Raw genomic sequence first — 18,910 nt, 5'->3', positions numbered from 1 at the left:
ATAATAAGTGTGCACATGTGCTGGTGTGAGGAGCTGGAATGAATTACAGTCATTATAGATTTTGTGAATGCTGAGAGTTTATTATGTTTTGAGCAGTCAGAAACAGTATTTCACATTGAGATTCATTTGTATTTTAAGAAAGTTTAATGCTTAATCTGCTCTGAAAGAAGTGAAAAAAGAAAGGAAAGTAATCAGAGGAAAAGGAAAATAAAATAAAAAAAATAAAAGAACTTCCTTCTTGAGGTTTTCAAGATTGAGTCTCTCTCCAGTCTGTAGAAAAAAACAACATTTAACAGAATTAATTCACATGCTACTCCTTAATGTTGTGTTATATTTAGAGATCATTGATGCAGTTCAGTTCTAATTCTAGAGATCCCATCTCAGCTCCCGGAGATCCACTGACCTGCCATGTTCACATTTAATTGGAATGACTAAAACTTCTTCTATACACTCAAACTGTTAAAAGGAATGTGACCAACTGTAAAACATTTTTGGGGCAAAAAAGCAATTGTGCACAGTTACAGTGTCGTGAAAAACAGCACAAGTAACTAGACTTTTAATGCCCATTCAAACTCTTAATTACTGGCACACTACGTCTGCATTAAATTTTCTTCAGCATCTGAAACAGGAAGCTGGAGCTGAACCCAACAGTGTAGATCTGTGTGGATGAGGACTGACAACTTTAATGAAGTTTTACCTTTAAACCACAGGGTAGACGGCATGTGAGGCAATACCACACTGGTTCCTCTTGTTCCTGGACATCTTAATGTAGCCTTTATTACCCCACCCAGTACCCCAGCTGCAAAATAAATTACTGTCAGTGTTGGGTATTTCGTTTTGCCTCCTTATTAAAGCACAATAATCTTCCAGACTATGTTGCACATTTATTTATGCTTCATATCTGCACTATAAACACCCCAGTTAACTCTCCAGCTGCAAAGTAAATCTCCGATATTCATCTTTGTCTCCTGACTACTTTTCCCTTCTGCAGGGGTCGCCACCCAAATGTGAAGAAGAGCCATTTTGTCCTTTCAACAAAAATCAAACCACCTTGGGAGCCAAAACATTTTATGTCCATTTTACAATTGTGGCTGTAAATATGTCTCAGTATGTGCTAAAGTACTAATATAGACTAAATAATATAACATTAATATAAAGAAAAATGCAGACATACGTTGCTCTGCTGTAATATTTAGCTCAGCTATAGCAGCTTTCTTGCATCTCCAGCAGGAAACCGTTCCACAGAAGTTGTCTTTTGTAAAATGTCTCTCAACATTTGACTTTTTGCGAGGTTGAAGTGCTCCTCATTTGCCTACTTCTTGTTTGAATTTTCCTGTTATGTCTTAAATGAGGCAGCAGTTACATTCTGCTGTTTCAGGCACTATTTAAGATATAACAGGAAAATTTCAACAAGGAGCTGGACGAATGAGAAGCTGATTTTAGTTTCATCACTATATGATGTTTTAAAGTTTCTTGTCATAGATTAAATGTGTCAGGAAACCAGCTGGAGTGATTATAAAGACAAATGGGCCTTTTTCACAAGGAGTCATGATTACGTCCTACTACTTTAAGCATTAGCAGGGTAAATTACCTACTCCTCCATATAAATACTACAGAATTGATGACTAAATGTTATGGTAAAGTACTATATTGCTCACATGCTGGGATAAAACCTACAATGGGCTACAATGGGAAGTGGATGGAAGCACTGGTTTACCTTTTAACAGAGCTAGAATGCTGTATGCATGGTGTAGCCCTGAAGGTGCCTCACATGTCTGTCTTTGTACAACAGAGATTTCTGTATTATTACTGTTTTCAAAAGAAAAAAAAACTTTTATAGCATGTACTTGTAGACGTTTCGATGTACCTAGGTATGCTAGAAGCCTTTGCTAAATGTAGCTGTTTTCATAAGCTGCTGGCATCAGCTACCTAATGTGTGACATATTTAAAGATTTCTGATTTATATGTCAAGCCTATTTGAAAGATCTCATTGAAACTCTCTTTTAGGTTATGGTAGGATAGCTAATTAGCACCTGTAGCCTGCTAGCCTACCATAACCTGGGGAATGAGGTCAATGAGAATCCCAGACCACCCTGTCCCCCGCAACTTCCTCCAGCTCATTCCTGGGGACCCCAAGCCTTGGAGATATAATCCCTCCAACGGGTCCTAGGGCGACCCCAGGGTCTTGTTCCAGTAGGCTGTGCCTGGTACACCCCCACCTGGAGACGTCCAGGGGGCATCGGGATCAGATGCCCGAATCACTTCAGCTGGCTCCTCTCAATGCGGAGGAGTAGTGGCTCTACTCTGAGCTCCTTCCGGATGACCGAGCTCCTCACCCTATCAAATAGAGTGTAGTCCACCATCCTGCAAAGAAAGCTCATTTCCGCAACTTCTATTCACGATCTCATTCTTTCAGTCATTACCCACAGCTCATGAGCACAGCTAAGGGTTGTGATATAGACTGACCGGGAAAAAGATATATATAGACTGACCTTCTTCACCACTACAGTCTGATACAGTGACAGCATTACTGCTGCCGCCTGTCCCAGCCTGCAGCTGATCTCACAATCCCTCTTCCATCACTTGTAAACAAGACCCCAAGATACTTAAACTCCTCCACCTGGGGCAAATCCTTTCCCCTTACCTGGAGTGGGCATGCCATCCTTTCCCAGGCTAAGACCATGGACTCAGACCTGGAGGTGCTGAGATACCTATCTGTTGCCATCCAGTCCCAAAAGGCCATGGTCTTAGCCTGGGAAAGGATGGCATGCCCACTCCAGGTAAGGGCATATCCTTTCTCCTTACCTGGAGTGGGCATGCCATCCTTTCCCAGGCTAAGACCATGGACCCAGACTTGGAGGTGCTGAGATACCTATCTGTTGCCATCCAGTCCCAAAAGGCCTCTTTCTTCAGCTTGACGGCCTCCCTCACCACCGGTGTCCACCAGGGGGTTCTTGGGTTGCCGCCCCAACAGGCACCCACAAGCTTTTAGCCACAGCTATGCCTGACAGCTTCCACAATGGATGTTTTGAACAGGATCCATTCAGACTCCATGTCCACTACCTCCTCTGGCACATGAGAAAAGCTCTACTGGAGGTGAGAGTTGAAATCATTTCAAACAGGGGCCTCCAACAGTCATTCCAAGCATACCCTCACTATTTGCTTGGGCCTACTGGGTCTGACCATCAATCTTTCCTGCCATCTGATTCAACTCATCACCAGATGGTGATCAGTTGACAGCACAGCATCTCTCTTCACCCGAGTGTCCAGAACATATGGTCCTAAGTCACATGAAATGACAACAAAGTCGATCATTGACCTCTGAAGTTTGGTGAATAAGCACAGACAACAGTCAGAGTTTTCGTCTCTGCAGTTTTAATTCACATTGAGGCGACCCTCTCCTCCACCAGGGCAAACTCCAACTGCACGGCCACCAGCCAGAGACTCGTGAATATCCCCACACCTCTCACCCTGTGCAAGCCCTGACTAGGAGAGGGACCAACCCCTATCCAGGAGTGAAGTTACATTGCACGTACCAAGAGCCAGTTTCTGCTGCAGGGGCCTAGGCAACCAAGGGCCTAACTGTGATCTCCCGCTACCTAGACACCACTGCACCACTCCTCCATGCTGGACCTTGAGGGTGGTGGTTCCACATGGTCTCCCCACATTGCCTCTTCAGGCTGAGCCCAGCCTGGTTACATGGGTCCCAGTGACCCTCTCATTCACAGAGTTTTTGTATCGAGTTAGTCTGGGTCTTCACTCCAGACCTGTTCGCCCCCTGGGAGACCTTACAAGGATCATATTGCTCCCGAAGACTTAGTCCTGAAGATCTCTAGACCACACAAGCCCTTCTAGCACGACAAAGGCCCCAATCCAGGAAGGGACACCAGCTTCATATGAGTAGCAAAATTTAAAGATAGCTGGCTAGCTATGTTAGTGATCTGCCAAACAGCGTCATGGCAATTTCTGAAGGAAAACTTTGGGTATCATCCACCTTTTACTGCTCAATCAAAAAAACGCCACTTCTAGCTAACTTGTATCTTAGTATTGAGATCATACTGTGACATTTTGATTTCAATTTTCTGACATAGCTATTTAGTTATTTCTAATCTGGGAAAAGGCATGTAAGGTCATTGAAATGTCAGCTAATATTAGTTGCTTAAATCAAGGTAATTATGTAAGAATTATTTTGTGGACAGTTTATTGCCTGCATTAGTTTTTAAAAGTTGAGTAGAAAATTCACTGGTGATGCAGAAAGCTGCTTGATCTTAGCTGGGTAATCCAGTTTTGGATAATAGCTACTGTTAGTAATAGCTTCTGGCCAGCACAGCTAGCTAAGATACGATAAGATAAGATGCGTTTATTGTCATTGCACAGTGTACAACGAAATTGAGCAGCAATCCAACAGCCTACATACAAAACAAACTTCCTACATACAAAACAATTTAAACATAAGGCTAAAATATCTAAACATAAGGCTAAAATATATAAAGTGCAGATTTAAAGGGAAAAAAAGGACTATAAAACTATATATTCTAAAAGAGTCAATACACAATAGACAGGTGAGGTAGCAGTTGTAGTGCACATTCCTTGGACAGCTTATAGCGTTACATAATATTGCACAGTCTATCAAATTCATACTACATATAAAAGTTCTTCTTTCCTATTTAAACAAAAATATTACAGAAATCACTGGCACATTGTACAAAGACACAGAGACTGCAGTAAAAACAAAGCCATCACACACATACAGCATTTTAGCTCTGTTTACAGTTAAACCAGTGCTTCTATCTATCACTTCTTAACCTCACTGTCACAACAGTGCAGGAAATCTGAAATATAGCTGTTGTAGCTCAGTGTTTGAGCATTATAGCACACTACTATAACATTTCGTCATCACTTCTGCAGTAGTTATATGGAGTGGAACTGAGTTTTATGCTGCTAACGCTTAAACCAGAAGTAATTGTGACTCTTTGTGAAAATGGTCCATAAGTTTTGTTTTTACCTAAAAATATAATTGTGCTGTGGAGCCACAAAAGGGCAGTAAAAGAATTACATGCAACGCCTTCCCTATTGTGTCCCTGACAGTAATGTCAGGAATTGTCTTTGTGATGTTTACCTGTTCTTGACCAGCCAGTAGTCCTTTCTACGTTCGTCAGTGCCGTAACCAACAACCAGGACAGCGTGATTTACCTTAGTGCTGCTGCAGGCTGGCTCATCATACACACCTATAAATGCAAGTAAGAAGCACACAGGGGAGAAACATTTTATTATTCAAAGATAATCTGGCTATATATTTAGACATACTTCAGATGAGCTAATGCTAAATAGTCAGAGAGCACTGTTACATTAGGTGCTGAGAAGGACTCATCTTTAATGTGAGGTTTGTCAGCAAACTTTAACAAAACAATATAAAGAATGGCAGATGTACAAGTGCATTAATATTTATCTTGATACATAATGTTTTAAATACCAATTTTGAGCGCTCTACAGTCCTGTTCAGTCTGGTAATTGTTAGCCGCTAAGCTTTTCTAATTAGGTAGAAAAGCTAACTAATTAAGTTATAGATCTTGACAGTGTTCTATATCCTTCGATCCAGTTTACATCTGCTAGTAGTTAGTAGTTTGTTAGTGGTTTTGACACTGAGCTGTGAATTTGGTCTTCTGAAACATTTCTTTTTTAGGAATTAAAAGAAATTATACACTCTTGACTGACACCTTTCCACCATGTCTTACTCTAATCATTCTGACTGATCTACTGCCACTGTCATACTCACCGCTGGATTGTTCTGCAGATTGGCTGAGGGACAAATCAATCATTATTTTGCAAATGGTCAGTTTACTCACAGTTCAGCATGACTGTTTTCTGTGGGTTACCTGACTCATATATGCCTCAACAAAGACAGAATATGGTTGAGAGTACACGCAGGACTTTTCTGAGGATTACCTGACTTGTACAACTGGAAGCTGTGATGAGAGACATCTATAGCTACAGAAATGGGTCCGATTGTGGCCACAGCGTTCTTCAGAGCGTCTTCTGTGGACGACACCTTTTTATAGTTGGAGCACTTGGCCCAAGCTCTCTGTTTTTGAAACCTGCACTGCCCTTCCTGAAGAAAGATGAAAACAATCAGGATGGGCTGCTACCCCTCTGTTTCAAAGTTCAAAAGGATACTTTCAAAAATCAATGTTCTCAAAATTTTCTCCCAAATGTAGATGAACAAAGTTTTTCTTTGGAGCAATAAGGATAACAATTAAGCCCCCACCAATTAGCCCTGTATGTCAAACTGCATGTCAAATCATCACACACCTTCCAAACTGTTAGAGAAATGGACAATATTGCAGTATAGACAATATTTATGCAGTTATCACAATGCTAATGTGCAATCAGTTGGCTTTTGTTGCATCTGAACTCCAGTAGCATTATAGCACTATTGCGAAACGAAAGAAGCAAACTTGAGACAATTAAGATGTCTTAGCTGATCGATTACATTTGGAGTAAGGACGAATTTATGTATTTTTATTTAAACTATCAGCATCATTATCTACTCTAGCCTTACCTTGGCCTGGTATGGATAAGTGTACTCTGTCTCCAGGCCTCCACTGTTCTTGATGTACTGGAAGGCCCAGTGCGGCCAACCACCTTGACAGCCAAAGTTTCCAAAACTCTGGGAGCAGTCCACCAGCTGTTGTTCACTTAAGCGTACCAGCTTCCTTTTCTTCTTGAACATCTGAGCCTCTAGTGCCCCCGTCTGAGAGAGAGAGAGATGACAGAAACAAACACCACAGTTCAAGACTGCTGAGCCAATCTTGACTGGATATTTTGATAAAACCTACAACACCACTGCAATATTTCAATCCTGTAGGCATCTACGACCAAATCTTTCTAGATGACCCCATCTGAATTTTTATTGGCAATGTAAGAGACTTATATTTGAGTTTCATAGTCTCGCTTTTGCAGAATAAAAATATTTCAGATTGACTTTGGTTCTTAAAGTTGGGTCTAATTAAAAACTGAAGGGACATCCCAGTATAACAACCAGCTCAAAAGGTAGGTTTACTTGCACTGTCAAACATTTTTGGCCATACAACTCACTACTATTTCAACTAATCCCTTCATCCGGTTTTCCCTCTTTACCTGTCCTGCTGTAACTCACCGCACTGAAGGCCCAGCAGGAGCCACAGTGACTTTGGTCCTTAACTCTGGTCACGTAGCCCTTAGCCCTCCAATCCACAGTCTTGGTCTGAACAGCACCCTCTACCGGTTGGAGGAATGTAGTTTCACTCTCGATCTCAGACTCGTTGAAGGATCCCAGGCAGCCCATAAACATCTGCTGGTACTCCTGATTGTCCTGTTGGAGAAGAAGATGGTGAGAGGATTGTGATGACCCAGATGTCAAGCATGTTTACTGAACAGCACATAATAAATAGAGCTGAAGAATATATTTAGTGAACTGAGTATGTGAGATCTCACCATGTCTGCAAAGCGGTTCATGCCGAGTCTGTAGCTTTTGATGCCCTGGTCAGCCAGCATGTTGTGTTCCAGGATCAGCTTACGATTGTCCAGCCAGATCATCTTACGCTGAGACTCTTCTTCCACTGAACCATAACTCTTACCTGAGAGAAAACATTTTTTTTATGCTGAAAAGGAAATGGGCCTGAACACATGACAAAATAGTATAAGCTGAATGCAAAAAAGTGAAATTTTGAGGTTCTTAAGACTGATGGAAAATGGGCTGTAGATGGTTATATATGTAGTAGAACCAAATACAACACATTCTCCATCAATGTGAAGAACCACTTCACCATGCAATTACCCTTTAAACATGCAAGGGTTCTTTGAGTGTTCATGATTCTATATAGAACTGTTTTCTGTACTAAAGAACCCTTGAAGAATTAGCATTTTCAAGAAGGTATTTCATGGGAAGCCGAGTTTAGTGTGTGCATGTCTTTTGAATGCACCTCAAGTTCAGCCTATAGCCCGTTCAGATAATTGACCACTGTCATGTGATCATTTTGTGGTTGGTGTTATGCTCTTAAACCCATAAATCTGGATCTAAACAGATTGAAAATCTTTTTGAAAACTGCCTCTGTTTCATATTTTTGTAATCAAAAATGTTCCAACACTGATAAGTTTTGTCCTGTGAACATTTATTTTCTCGGATATCACTGGATCCTCTGAATTATGATGAAATTAAAAAGTCAAAAATACAAATATTGCTACATGTATACTAGCGCTACTGCACACTGAATTGAAATCAAATTCCTCCTTAAACAACCTCCTTAATAACATGCAAACCAAAAAGTTTGGCACTATGTCCTGGTGTATTCGCTCAGACGGATAATGAGCTGATCTTTGAGTGATTACAGAGAATTAATCAAATTGACCCAGCCATGCCTTTATGGAGCTTACTTTGGGTCTTCTCCAAACTGTTCCCACTAAGCTGGATGCATACAATTCTGGATAAGCTGTTGTTGCTCATAGATGCTTCCATTTTATAATAGTAGTACTTGCAGTTGACAGGGGCAGATCTAGCAGGGCAGAAATTTCACTAACTTCACTAGTTTAAAGTCACTGAGCTGTTCAGTTCCACCCGTTCTACTGCTAGTGTTTGTCTATGGAGACTGCAAGGCTATGTGCTTAATTTGATGGGTGTGGCTCAAACACCTGAACTCAATAATTAGGAGGGTTATCCCAAGGACTTGTCCATATAATTTACATTTGATACTATCATCACATACTTTGGTGACTTTCAAGTGGTTATAACCTCTTTTGATACTCTTCTGGTAATCATTGAAAAAGGCTGACAAACCAATGATACGATCGCTACAGTGATGCCAAATTGATATGCAGTAGATTTAGCTTGCGAGAGAGAGAGAGAGAGAGAGAGAGAGAGAGAGGAAGAAAGAAAGAGAGTGCAGCACAATAGAAAGATAAAGACAGAGAGGGCAAGTGAGAGAGAGAAGGAGAGGGGGCAGAGAGACAGAGAGAAAGAAAGTGATGCAATAAAAAGACAAAAAAAGGTAAAGTCAGAGATGATGTGTGAGCGAGAGAAAGAGCAGAAGCAGTGTGTGTGTGTGTGAGAGAGAGAGAGAGAGAGAGAGAGTGCAACATGATAGAAAGATAGACATAAAGACAGGACATGTGTGAGAGAGAGAGAGAGAGAGAGAGAGAGAGAGAGAGAGAGAGAGAGAGAGAGAGAGAGAAATATATAGAGAAATAATATGTTATTTTAGTTTGATATCTCTGTCTAATCGAATGTTGTTAATGGAGGTGGAGATTTTGTTATACAGAAGCAGATATGATGTAAATTTCTCACCAAACTTTTGTTTCCAGGTGTCAAACTCCAGATCCTCTAGAGATGCACTGGCTTCACCAGCCAGGACCACCAGAGTGGCGACAGTGAGCAAAACCTTCATTCTTTACAGAGTAAGAGTGAACAGAATAATTACATAGACTGGATGGTCATAGGACATAGATTTTAGGACATAGATTTGGACATTTGGACATTGGACAGAAAGAGATTTTCTCTTTCTCAAAAGTTCTTTTTTTATGACAAACTTTTTTCACTGCTTTGTTTTTAGGTTAGTATTTGTCCTTTAGTGTAAATCTCTGAAAGCCCTTACCTGTATCTACCTGCTCTGCAGTCTGTGTGAGTGGGTGTCCTGGCTGGCACTGGCTTTATGCTGACTTTATCTGATGTTATCTGTCACTCTGATAATCATCTCTGTATCTAAAGATACCGACAGATACACGCTCACCACAAACTTCGACTATCTGAGACCAAAAAAGATCAGAGCAATGTGACTTTATGCATTGCAGCTGTAGTGTGGAAACCTCAGGTCATTTTAAGCCTTCAGAGAAGACATCATGATTTCTGTGAAATGAAAATAAACAGGTCTATACTGTTCAGTTCAGTTTTCTAAAAGAGAATCTTGAGTATAATTGTTCTATGGCTTTTGTTGTGGAGCTGGATCGAAGGCTATGAACATAATTAACTAGTGACAATGGAATCACAATTTTATTTACAGTAGGACCATGCAATCCAAAGAGGCATTGATGCAAGTGAAGGGTTGAATAACAAATCTTACCTATCAGAGAGATAGTAGTGAAAAGTAGTGGTCAAATAGCAGTGAATAGCGGCAGCCAAATTAACAATTTTTTTTTTTAAAAGAAGGAACTGGTGAGCTCAGCAACACCAAAAGGCCTGGAAGACCGTGGAAGAAAACCCCATTAACAATATCAAGTCATCAATTGTCAAAGTCTACAATCAAAAGACACCTTCATAAAGGTAAATACAGAGGCTTCACTTCACAATCTAACTTGCTAACAATCAAGAAGAGATTAGACTTTGCTAGAAAACATCTAAAATAGTCTGCCCAGTTCTGGACCAAGATTCTTTTGACAGATGAAGCCATAATTAACTTGTACCAGAATGATGGGAAGAGAAGGGTTTGGAAAAAGAAAAAGAGGGGCCATACATCATCTGTGAAACATGGTGGAGGTAGTGTTATAACATGGGCATGTATGGATGCCAATGGACCCGGGTAACCAGTGTTTATTGATGAAATAACTGTTGATATATGTAGCAGGATGAATTCTGAAGTGTATAGAGCTACATTGTCTGCTCAGAATAAGTCAAATACTGCAAAAATGTCAAAATATCACTTTGTGGTACAGATGAATAGTAACCAAAAATTTACAGTGAAAACAAGCCAAGAGCTTCTTAAGACAAAGAAACAGAATGTTCATAGATGGCTGAGCCTGATTTTAACCCAATTGAGCATCCTTTACATTTACTGAAGACAAAACTGCAGTTGTGTATTTCTTTTAATTCTATGTGAAGTTTGCATGTTCTCCCCTTGTCAGTGTGGGTTTCCTCCCACAGGCCAAAGACTTGCATGACAGGTGGCTTAGAAAGTGTGTAAGTGTGTGTGTATGTGTGTGTGTGTGTGTGTGTGTGTGTGCGTGTGTGTGTCACTGTCCAAATACATATGGATTTGGCTGTAACACTATGAATATATAATTTATTTACTTATGTTAATTTTTCAAAAAAGTCACAGAAAACAAAGTAATGTCGTATCAATCAAAAGTATAATGCATGGAAAGCAGTCTGACAAATTTGGCTAAAATAAGGAGAGATTATAAAAAAGGTGTTTGGCTTTTAAGAAGGGACATTTGATGGTCTGCTGCTCATTAGACTGAAGAGAGTGTTATCAGAGCTGATGCCACGCTTATGTATAACTGCACTTAGCAGAAGCATAAAAAATGAGAACAACAGTGGTCCCACAACAGATCCTTGTGGGACACCATACTTTTCCTTTGTACAAGCGAAACAAACAAATCTGCTCTATTTGTAAACTGTCACTTGGATAGGCTGTTAACCAGGTGCATTCTTTCCTTTGATTCTAATAAGATTTTCTACCCCCTTCCGTAAGGTGGACGCAGTATCACTGCTTGGGCTTGCATGGCTGCTTTTGGAATGGGCTCGCTAATCTTTCTTCATGATGTTTCTTATGAAGGTAGTAGCAGAAAGAATTCAGAAGCCCACAGAAACATTCTCTCTGCCAATTTACAGAGGGAATGTAATCAAATTTTAATCGTGAAGAACTTCATTATGCAGCAAGACAGTGACCCAAAACATACTGCCAACACAACAAAGGACTTCAACAGAAGAAATAGTGGAAGGTTTTAGACTGGCCAGGTCAACTACCAAACACTGACCCAGCTGAGTAAGCATTTCACCGGGCTGATGCAATTACTGCAAGGAAGGGATATCCCACCCAGTGTTAAGTGTTATTTATTTTAAGATGAACTGTTCTTCCATTTTAGCTCACCTAAGAAATGTGTTGTTCACCACCAATGGTGCCATGTTCTGTGTTGTTTAACACACCCAGGTGTAAATATCAGGGAATAAAAGCTACATTTTTATTGTCATCTATACTTTTTTGATCTTAACCCTTGTGTGGTGTTGATCTTTTTGTTACTCAGTAGTTCACTGAGTTATTAACCACTGCATTATTATTTTTATTATTATTATTATTATTTTTTATATCAATACAGCCAAAACAAATGTAAAAGTACCAGAGGTTTAAAATATCACAGGTGGTCAGTCGGTGAAAAAAGCAATTAAAGAAAAAAAAAAAAAACTTTTGTGGTCATTTGTGTGAGCCAGAGTCTCAAAAGGTCAACAAAACCAAACTTTATAATGTTAAACTGTACAAGTAGCCACCATTGGTAACCAAAGTAGGCAGATGACAGACACTTGCAACAAAACCCACAGAACACATTTTAAGTGTAATAAATACGTAGCTGCCATATTATCCTAATAAAACAAAGAAGACAACAGTGTCACAGAACCAGTTTAGCTAGCATTACTTAACCAGTCAGCTAATAGCTGCTTCCTCAAGGTCGAGGTTGAATTGGGAAAATTGGAGATGTCTGCAGGTTTTGTGAGGAGTGTTCATCAGCTGATAACAGCACTTTCTTTACTTTATTTGAAAAAATGAATGAAGATGAGTGTTTGGATAAAGTGTGTTCCTCATGTTTGCTGCTAACATCCTCCTCTTTCTTTCTCCTATGAACTTCCATTCTCTGAAATCATTGGGGCTGAAGTGTTTCTGGGAGCTGCTCTGTTTTGATTAGCTTTCAGGACTAAATCTTATTTAATCTTATTTAATTTGTAAATTAAATTTCTTCTAACTAGTTTACAGAATTTATTTATACTTTGTCATGTCACTAAAATAAAATTAGCAAAGCAAAAGTACTTTATTTAAAATTTTAAATAAAATGATTATTTTTTTTGTTTTATGAACTAAAAAAAATGCTATACAGAAAAAAATGTGTTCAAGCACTGTGAAAAGAGCAAATGCATTTCGCTGTACTTACGTTCTGCTGTGTGTAGTTAAATAAAGACTGTTGAGGTTGAACTTTGGCTTCATTTTCAGTCATCAAACAGCATGGAGTGGTGATCTGAGGGTTGACATGAGATAAATGACAATTTGGCTACTTATCTACTGGATAATAATAAAGCAAATGAGTCAGTGGTGTTAGACAGAGCAGTATATTAAGTCATGGGAACTTTGTGCTTTGGGCATTGGTGCGAAAACCAACTTGTATAAATATTCATATTCTTGAAGAGGGAGAGAGAGAGAGACAGAGAGAGAGAGAGAGAGAGAGACAATTTTAGAATCCTAGTGTTGCCTAGTGCTAACATGTCACTGCCCAAAAACTCTAATGCTGCTCAGTACCAACAGGTCAGTGCCCAGAACCCAAGTGCTGCTTAGTACCAAGAGGCCAGGGCCCAGAACCCATGTGCTGCTTAGTACCAACATATCAGGGTCCATAATATAAGTGTTGCTTAGTACCAACAGATCAGTACCCAGAACCCAAATGCTGCTTAGTATCAACAGGTCAGTGCTCTAAACCCAAGTGCTGCTTAGTACCAACAGGTCAGTGACTAGAACCCAAGTGCTGCTTAGTACCATCAGGTCAGTGACTAGAACCCAAGTGCTGCTTAGTGTCAACAGGTCAGTGCCCAGAACCCAAGTGCTGCTTAGTACCAACAGGTCAGTGCCCAGGACCCAAATGCTGCTTTCATGGAAATCCCCAAAGATTCATCATAGAAATCCTGTCAGCAGAATGAATTACAAGTTTTGAATTAACAAGAGTTTCTACTGGATAATAATACAGTAAACGAGTCAGTGGTGTTAGACTGAGCAGTCTATTAAGTCATGGGAACTTTGTGCTTTGGGCATAGGTGAGAAAACCAACTTGTATAAATATTCATATTCTTGAAGGGAGAGAGAGAGAGAGAGAGAGAGAGAGAGAGAGAGAGAGAGAGAGAGAGACAGAGAGAGAGAGAGAGAGAGAGAGAGAGAGAGAGAGAGAGAGAGAGAGGGAGAGAGAGAGAGAGAGCAAGAAATTGATACATTTGTATGTACACGTAGGAGCTGTCCTCCTCTGAACATCCAAATGCTGCCTAGTGCTAAAATGCCACTGCCCAAAACTCTAATGCTGCTCAGTACCAACAGGTCAATGCCCAGAACCCAAGTGCTGTTTTGTGTCAACAGGTCAGTGCCCAGAACTTAAGCGCTGCTTAGTGTCAACAGGTCAGTGCCCAGAACTTAGGTGATGCTTAGTACCAACAAGTCAGTGCCCAGAACCCAAATGCTGCTTAGCACGAAAAGGCCAGGGCCCAGAACCCAAATGCTGCTTACAATCAACAGGTTAGTGTCCAGAACCCAAATGCTGCTTAGTACCAACAGGTCAGTGCCCATAACTTAAGCGCTGCTTAGTGTCAGCAGGTCAGTGCCCAGATCTTACGTGATGCTTAGTACCAACAAGTCAGTGCCCAGAACCCAAGTGCTGCTTAGTACCAACAGATCAGTGCCCAGCACCTAAATGCTGCTTAGTACCAGCAGGTCAGTGCCCAGGACCCAAGTGCTGCTTAGTGTCAACAGGTCAGTGCCCAGGACCCAAGCACTGCTTAGTGTCAACAGGTCAGTGCCCAGAACTTAGGTGATGCTTAGTACCAACAAGTCAGTGCCCAGAACCCAAATGCTGCTTAGCACAAAAAGGCCAGGGCCCAGAACCCAAATGCTGCTTACTATCAACAGGTTAGTGTCCAGAACCCAAATGCTGCTTAGTACAAAGAGGTCAGTGCCCAGAACCCAAGTGTTGCTTAGTGTCAACAGGTCAGTGCCCAGAACTTAAGTGCTGCTTAGTGTCAGCAGGTCAGTGCCCAGATCTTACGTGATGCTTAGTACCAACAAGTCAGTGCCCAGAACCCAAGTGCTGCTTAGTACCAACAGATCAGTGCCCAGCACCTAAATGCTGCTTAGTACCAGCAGGTCAGTGCCCAGGACCCAAGTGCTGCTTAGTGTCAACAGGTCAGTGCCCAGGACCCAAGCCTGCTTAGTGTCAACAGGTCAGTGCCCAGAACTTAGGTGATGCTTAGTACCAACAAGTCAGTGCCCAGAACTTAGGTGATGCTTAGTACCAACAAGTCAGTGCCCAGAACCCAAATGCTGCTTAGCACGAAAAGGCCAGGGCCCAGAACCCAAATGCTGCTTACTATCAACAGGTTAGTGTCCAGAACCCAAATGCTGCTTAGTACCCACAGGTCAGTGCCCAGAACCCAAATGCTGCTTAGTACAAAGAGGTCAGTGCCCAGAACTTAAGTGCTGCTTAGTGTCAGCAGGTCAGTGCCCAGATCTTACGTGATGCTTAGTACCAAAAAGTCAGTGCCCAGAACCCAAGTGCTGCTTAGTACCAACAGATCAGTGCCCAGCACCTAAATGCTGCTTAGTACCAACAGGTCAGTGCCCAAGACCCAAGTGCTGCTTAGTGTCAACAGATCAGTGCCCAGGACCCAAATGCTGCTTTCATGGAAATCCCCAAAGATTTATCATAGAAATCCTGTCAGCAGAATTACAGTGGGTTGCAAAAGTATTCAGCCCCCTTGAACTTTTCAACCTTTTGCCACATTTCAGGCTTCAAACATAAAGATATGAAATTGACATTTTTTGTGAAGAGTCAACAACAAGTGGGACACAATCGTGAAGTGGAACGAAATTTGTTGGATATTTTAAACTTTTTTTAGAAATAAAAAACTGAAAAGTGGGGCGTGCAATATTATTCAGCCCCCTTGCTTTAATACTTTGTAGCGCCACCTTTTGCTGTGATTACAGCTGCAAGTGGCTTGGGGTACGTCTCTGTCAGTCTTGCACATCGAGAGACTGAAATTTTTGCCCATTCTTCCTTGCAAAACAGCTCGAGCTCAGTGAAGTTGGATGGAGAGCGTTTGTGAACAGCAGTTTTCAGCTCTTTCCACAGATTCTCGATTGGATTCAGGTCTGGACTTTGACTTGGCCATTCTAACACCTGGATACGTTTATTTGTGAACCATTCCATTGTAGATGTTGCTTTATGTTTTGGATCATTGTCTTGTTGGAAGATAAATCTCCGTCCCAGTCTCAGGTCTTTTGCAGACTCCAACAGGTTTTCTTCCAGAATGGTCCTGTATTTGGCTCCATCCATCTTCCCATCAATATTAACCATCTTCCCTGTCCCTGCTGAAGAAAAGCAGGCCCAAACCATGATGCTGCCACCACCATGTTTGACAGTGGGGATGGTGTGTTCAGGGTGATGAGCTGTATTGCTTTTACGCCAAACATAAGTTCGATTTTGGTTTCATCTGACCAGAGCACCTTCTTCCACATGTTTGGTGTGTCTCCCAGGTGGCTTGTGGCAAACATTAAATGAGACTTTTTATGGATCTTTGAGAAATGGCTTTTTCTTGCCACTCTTCCATAAAGCCCAGATTTGTGCAGTGTACCACTGATCGTTGTCCTATGGACAAAGTCTCCCACCTCAGCTGTAGATCTCTGCAGTTCATCCAGAGTGATCATGGGCCTCTTGGCTGCATCTATGATCAGTCTTCTCCTTGTTTGAGCTGAAAGTTTAGAGGGACGGCCGGGTCTTGGTAGATTTGCAGTGGTCTGATGCTCCTTCCATTTCAATATGATCGCTTGCACAGTGCTCCTTGAGATGTTTAAAGCTTGGGAAATCTTTTTCTATCCAAATCCGGCTTTAAACCTCTCCACAACAGTATCTCGGACCTGCCTGGTATGTTCCTTGGTCTTCATGATGCTCTCTGCGCTTTAAACAGAACTCTGAGACTATCACAGAGCAGGTGCATTTATACGGAGACTTGATTACACACAGGTGGATTCTATTTATCATCATCAGTCATTTAGGTCAACATTGGATCATTCAGAGATCCTCACTGAACTTCTGGAGTGAGTTTGCTGCACTGAAAGTAAAGGGGCCGAATAATATTGCACGCCCCACTTTTCAGTTTTTTATTTCTAAAAAAAGTTTAAAATATCCAATAAATTTCGTTCCACTTCACAATTGTGTCCCACTTGTTGTTGATTCTTCACAAAAAATTACAATTTCATATCTTTATGTTTGAAGCCTGAAATGTGGCAAAAGGTTGAAAAGTTCAAGGGGGCCGAATACTTTTGCAACCCACTGTAATTACAAGTTTTGAATTAACAAGAGTTTCTACTGGGTAATAATAAAGCAAATGAGTCAGTGGTGTTAGACTGAGCAGTATATTAAGTCATGGGAACTTTGTGCTTTGGGCATAGGTGATAAAACCAACTTGTAAAAATATTCATATTCTTGAAGGGAGAGAGAGAGAGAGAGAGAGAGAGAGAGAGAGAGAGAGAGAGAGAGAGAGTGAGAGAGAGAGAGAGCAAGAAATTGATACATTTGTATGTACACGTAGGAGCTGTCCTCCTCTGAACATCCAAATGCTGCCTAGTGCTAACATGCCACTGCCCAAAACTCTAATGCTGCTCAGTACCAACAGGTCAATGCCCAGAACCCAAGTGCTGCTTAGTGTCAACAGGTCAGTGCTCAGAACCCAAGTGCTGCTTTGTGTCAACAGGTCAGTGCCCAGAACTTAAGCGCTGCTTAGTGTCAACAGGTCAGTGCCCAGAACTTAGGTGATGCTTAGTACCAACAAGTCAGTGCCCAGAACCCAAATGCTGCTTAGCACGAAAAGGCCAGGGCCCAGAACCCAAATGCTGCTTACTATCAACAGGTTAGTGTCCAGAACCCAAATGCTGCTTAGTACCAACAGGTCAGTGTTGCTTAGTACCAGCAGGTCAGTGCCCAGGACCCAAGTGCTGCTTAGTGTCAACAGGTCAGTGCCCAGGACCCAAGCGCTGCTTAGTGTCAACAGGTCAGTGCCCAGAACTTAGGTGATGCTTAGTACCAACAAGTCAGTGCCCAGAACCCAAATGCTGCTTAGCACGAAAAGGCCAGGGCCCAGAACCCAAATGCTGCTTACTATCAACAGGTTAGTGTCCAGAACCCAAATGCTGCTTAGTACCAACAGGTCAGTGCCCAGAACCCAAATGCTGCTTAGCACCAAGAGGCCAGGGCCCAGAACCCAAATGTTGCTTACTACCAACAGGTTAGTGTCCAGAACCCAAATACTGCTTACTACCAACAGGTCAGTGCCCAGAACCTAAGTGATGCTTAGTACCAAGAGGTCAGTGCCCAGAAGCCAAGTGTAAATAGGCAGGTCTGAGGTGGGGTGTCAGAAGTGTCATTTCTGGCATTTCTGGCAGCAGTAGGGAGCTGAATCCTAGAAGACTTGCATACCACTGTTGTCAGAGGAATCTCCACTATACATTGTTTTTTTTTTCATAATTTGAAAATACCTGTCACTCTTTACATTGTGTGTAAATTTCATCATGAGTGGACTGAAAGAAATGACTCAAAATCACTTGGAAAAAGTCTGGTTCCATTGACTTACATTAAATGTAAAGTAAGTTTTTTTCTTCTCCTGTAAAGTTACCATTTTGGAGACAACAGCAATATATAAACAACAGCGATATATAAAACTACTCCAACTAGAAATCATCTAGTCTGACTCACTTATTTATTTGTAGCATATTATTAGTTTTATATAATTCAAGCCAGGTGCATAGCCACGAGTAGATCAAGATTGACACATGTGTTCCCCATATGCAGGAAGCTTTGGAATAGGCCTGTAATCAACAATGGCATTTTGTAGGAATTCCAGGTCTAAGCCAGAAAAATGAGTGACATTCAATAATTATCCATGTTGGAAACAGCAAGGTTGCATACATAGCCTGTATCAACACTGAAGAACAGAAGTCTTGAACTTTCACCTCTGCCTGAGCTTCCTGTCAAACTGAGGCTGTTTATGACTGTCTCTCTGTTTACCTTCTTATTTGTAAGCATAAAACTGAACCTCTGGTTTTATGCTTGAATCAGGTGATGGAGGACAAATGAGAACTTTTTGCTGTGTCATTAACTTTAAATATTTATACATGAGATGAAACCAGAATGTAGAAACACAGAGAAA

General features: G+C 41.3%; 1 protein-coding gene across 2 annotated transcripts; it reads right to left on the bottom strand.

The window, feature by feature from the left end:
- Positions 1-55: 55 nt before the first annotated feature.
- LOC108413312 (procathepsin L-like) lies at positions 56-13,070 on the bottom strand. 2 transcript variants are annotated; one of them, XM_017685770.2, is made up of 10 exons: positions 12,889-13,070; positions 9,627-9,733; positions 9,320-9,420; positions 7,474-7,616; positions 7,157-7,351; positions 6,560-6,751; positions 5,947-6,109; positions 5,120-5,228; positions 698-799; positions 56-270 (listed from the first exon to the last, which is right to left on the bottom strand). In XM_017685770.2, exons 3-9 carry the CDS (start codon positions 9,417-9,419, stop codon positions 700-702), a joined length of 1,002 nt encoding a protein of 333 aa, XP_017541259.1. In that variant the 5' UTR covers position 9,420; positions 9,627-9,733; positions 12,889-13,070; the 3' UTR covers positions 56-270; positions 698-699. The 2 variants fall into 2 exon arrangements, with proteins under 2 accessions (XP_017541259.1, XP_017541258.1); XM_017685769.2 differs by lacking the exon at positions 9,627-9,733.
- Positions 13,071-18,910: the final 5,840 nt, after the last annotated feature.

This window comes from Pygocentrus nattereri, chromosome 10, assembly GCF_015220715.1.
Source record: "Pygocentrus nattereri isolate fPygNat1 chromosome 10, fPygNat1.pri, whole genome shotgun sequence".
NCBI lineage: Eukaryota > Metazoa > Chordata > Actinopteri > Characiformes > Serrasalmidae > Pygocentrus > Pygocentrus nattereri.
This window is presented reverse-complemented; position numbering and strand designations above follow the sequence as displayed.

Coding starts and splice junctions, on each gene's coding strand:
- LOC108413312 (XM_017685769.2), bottom strand. CDS start 12,941: ATGAAGCCAAAGTTCAACCTCAACAGTCTTTATTTAACTACACACAGC. Junction 9,421..12,888: donor TTAACTACACACAGCAGAAC/GTAAGTACAGCG, acceptor TACTCTGTAAAG/AATGAAGGTTTTGCTCACTG. Junction 6,752..7,156: donor CCTGCTGGGCCTTCAGTGCG/GTGAGTTACAGC, acceptor TCTCTCTCTCAG/ACGGGGGCACTAGAGGCTCA.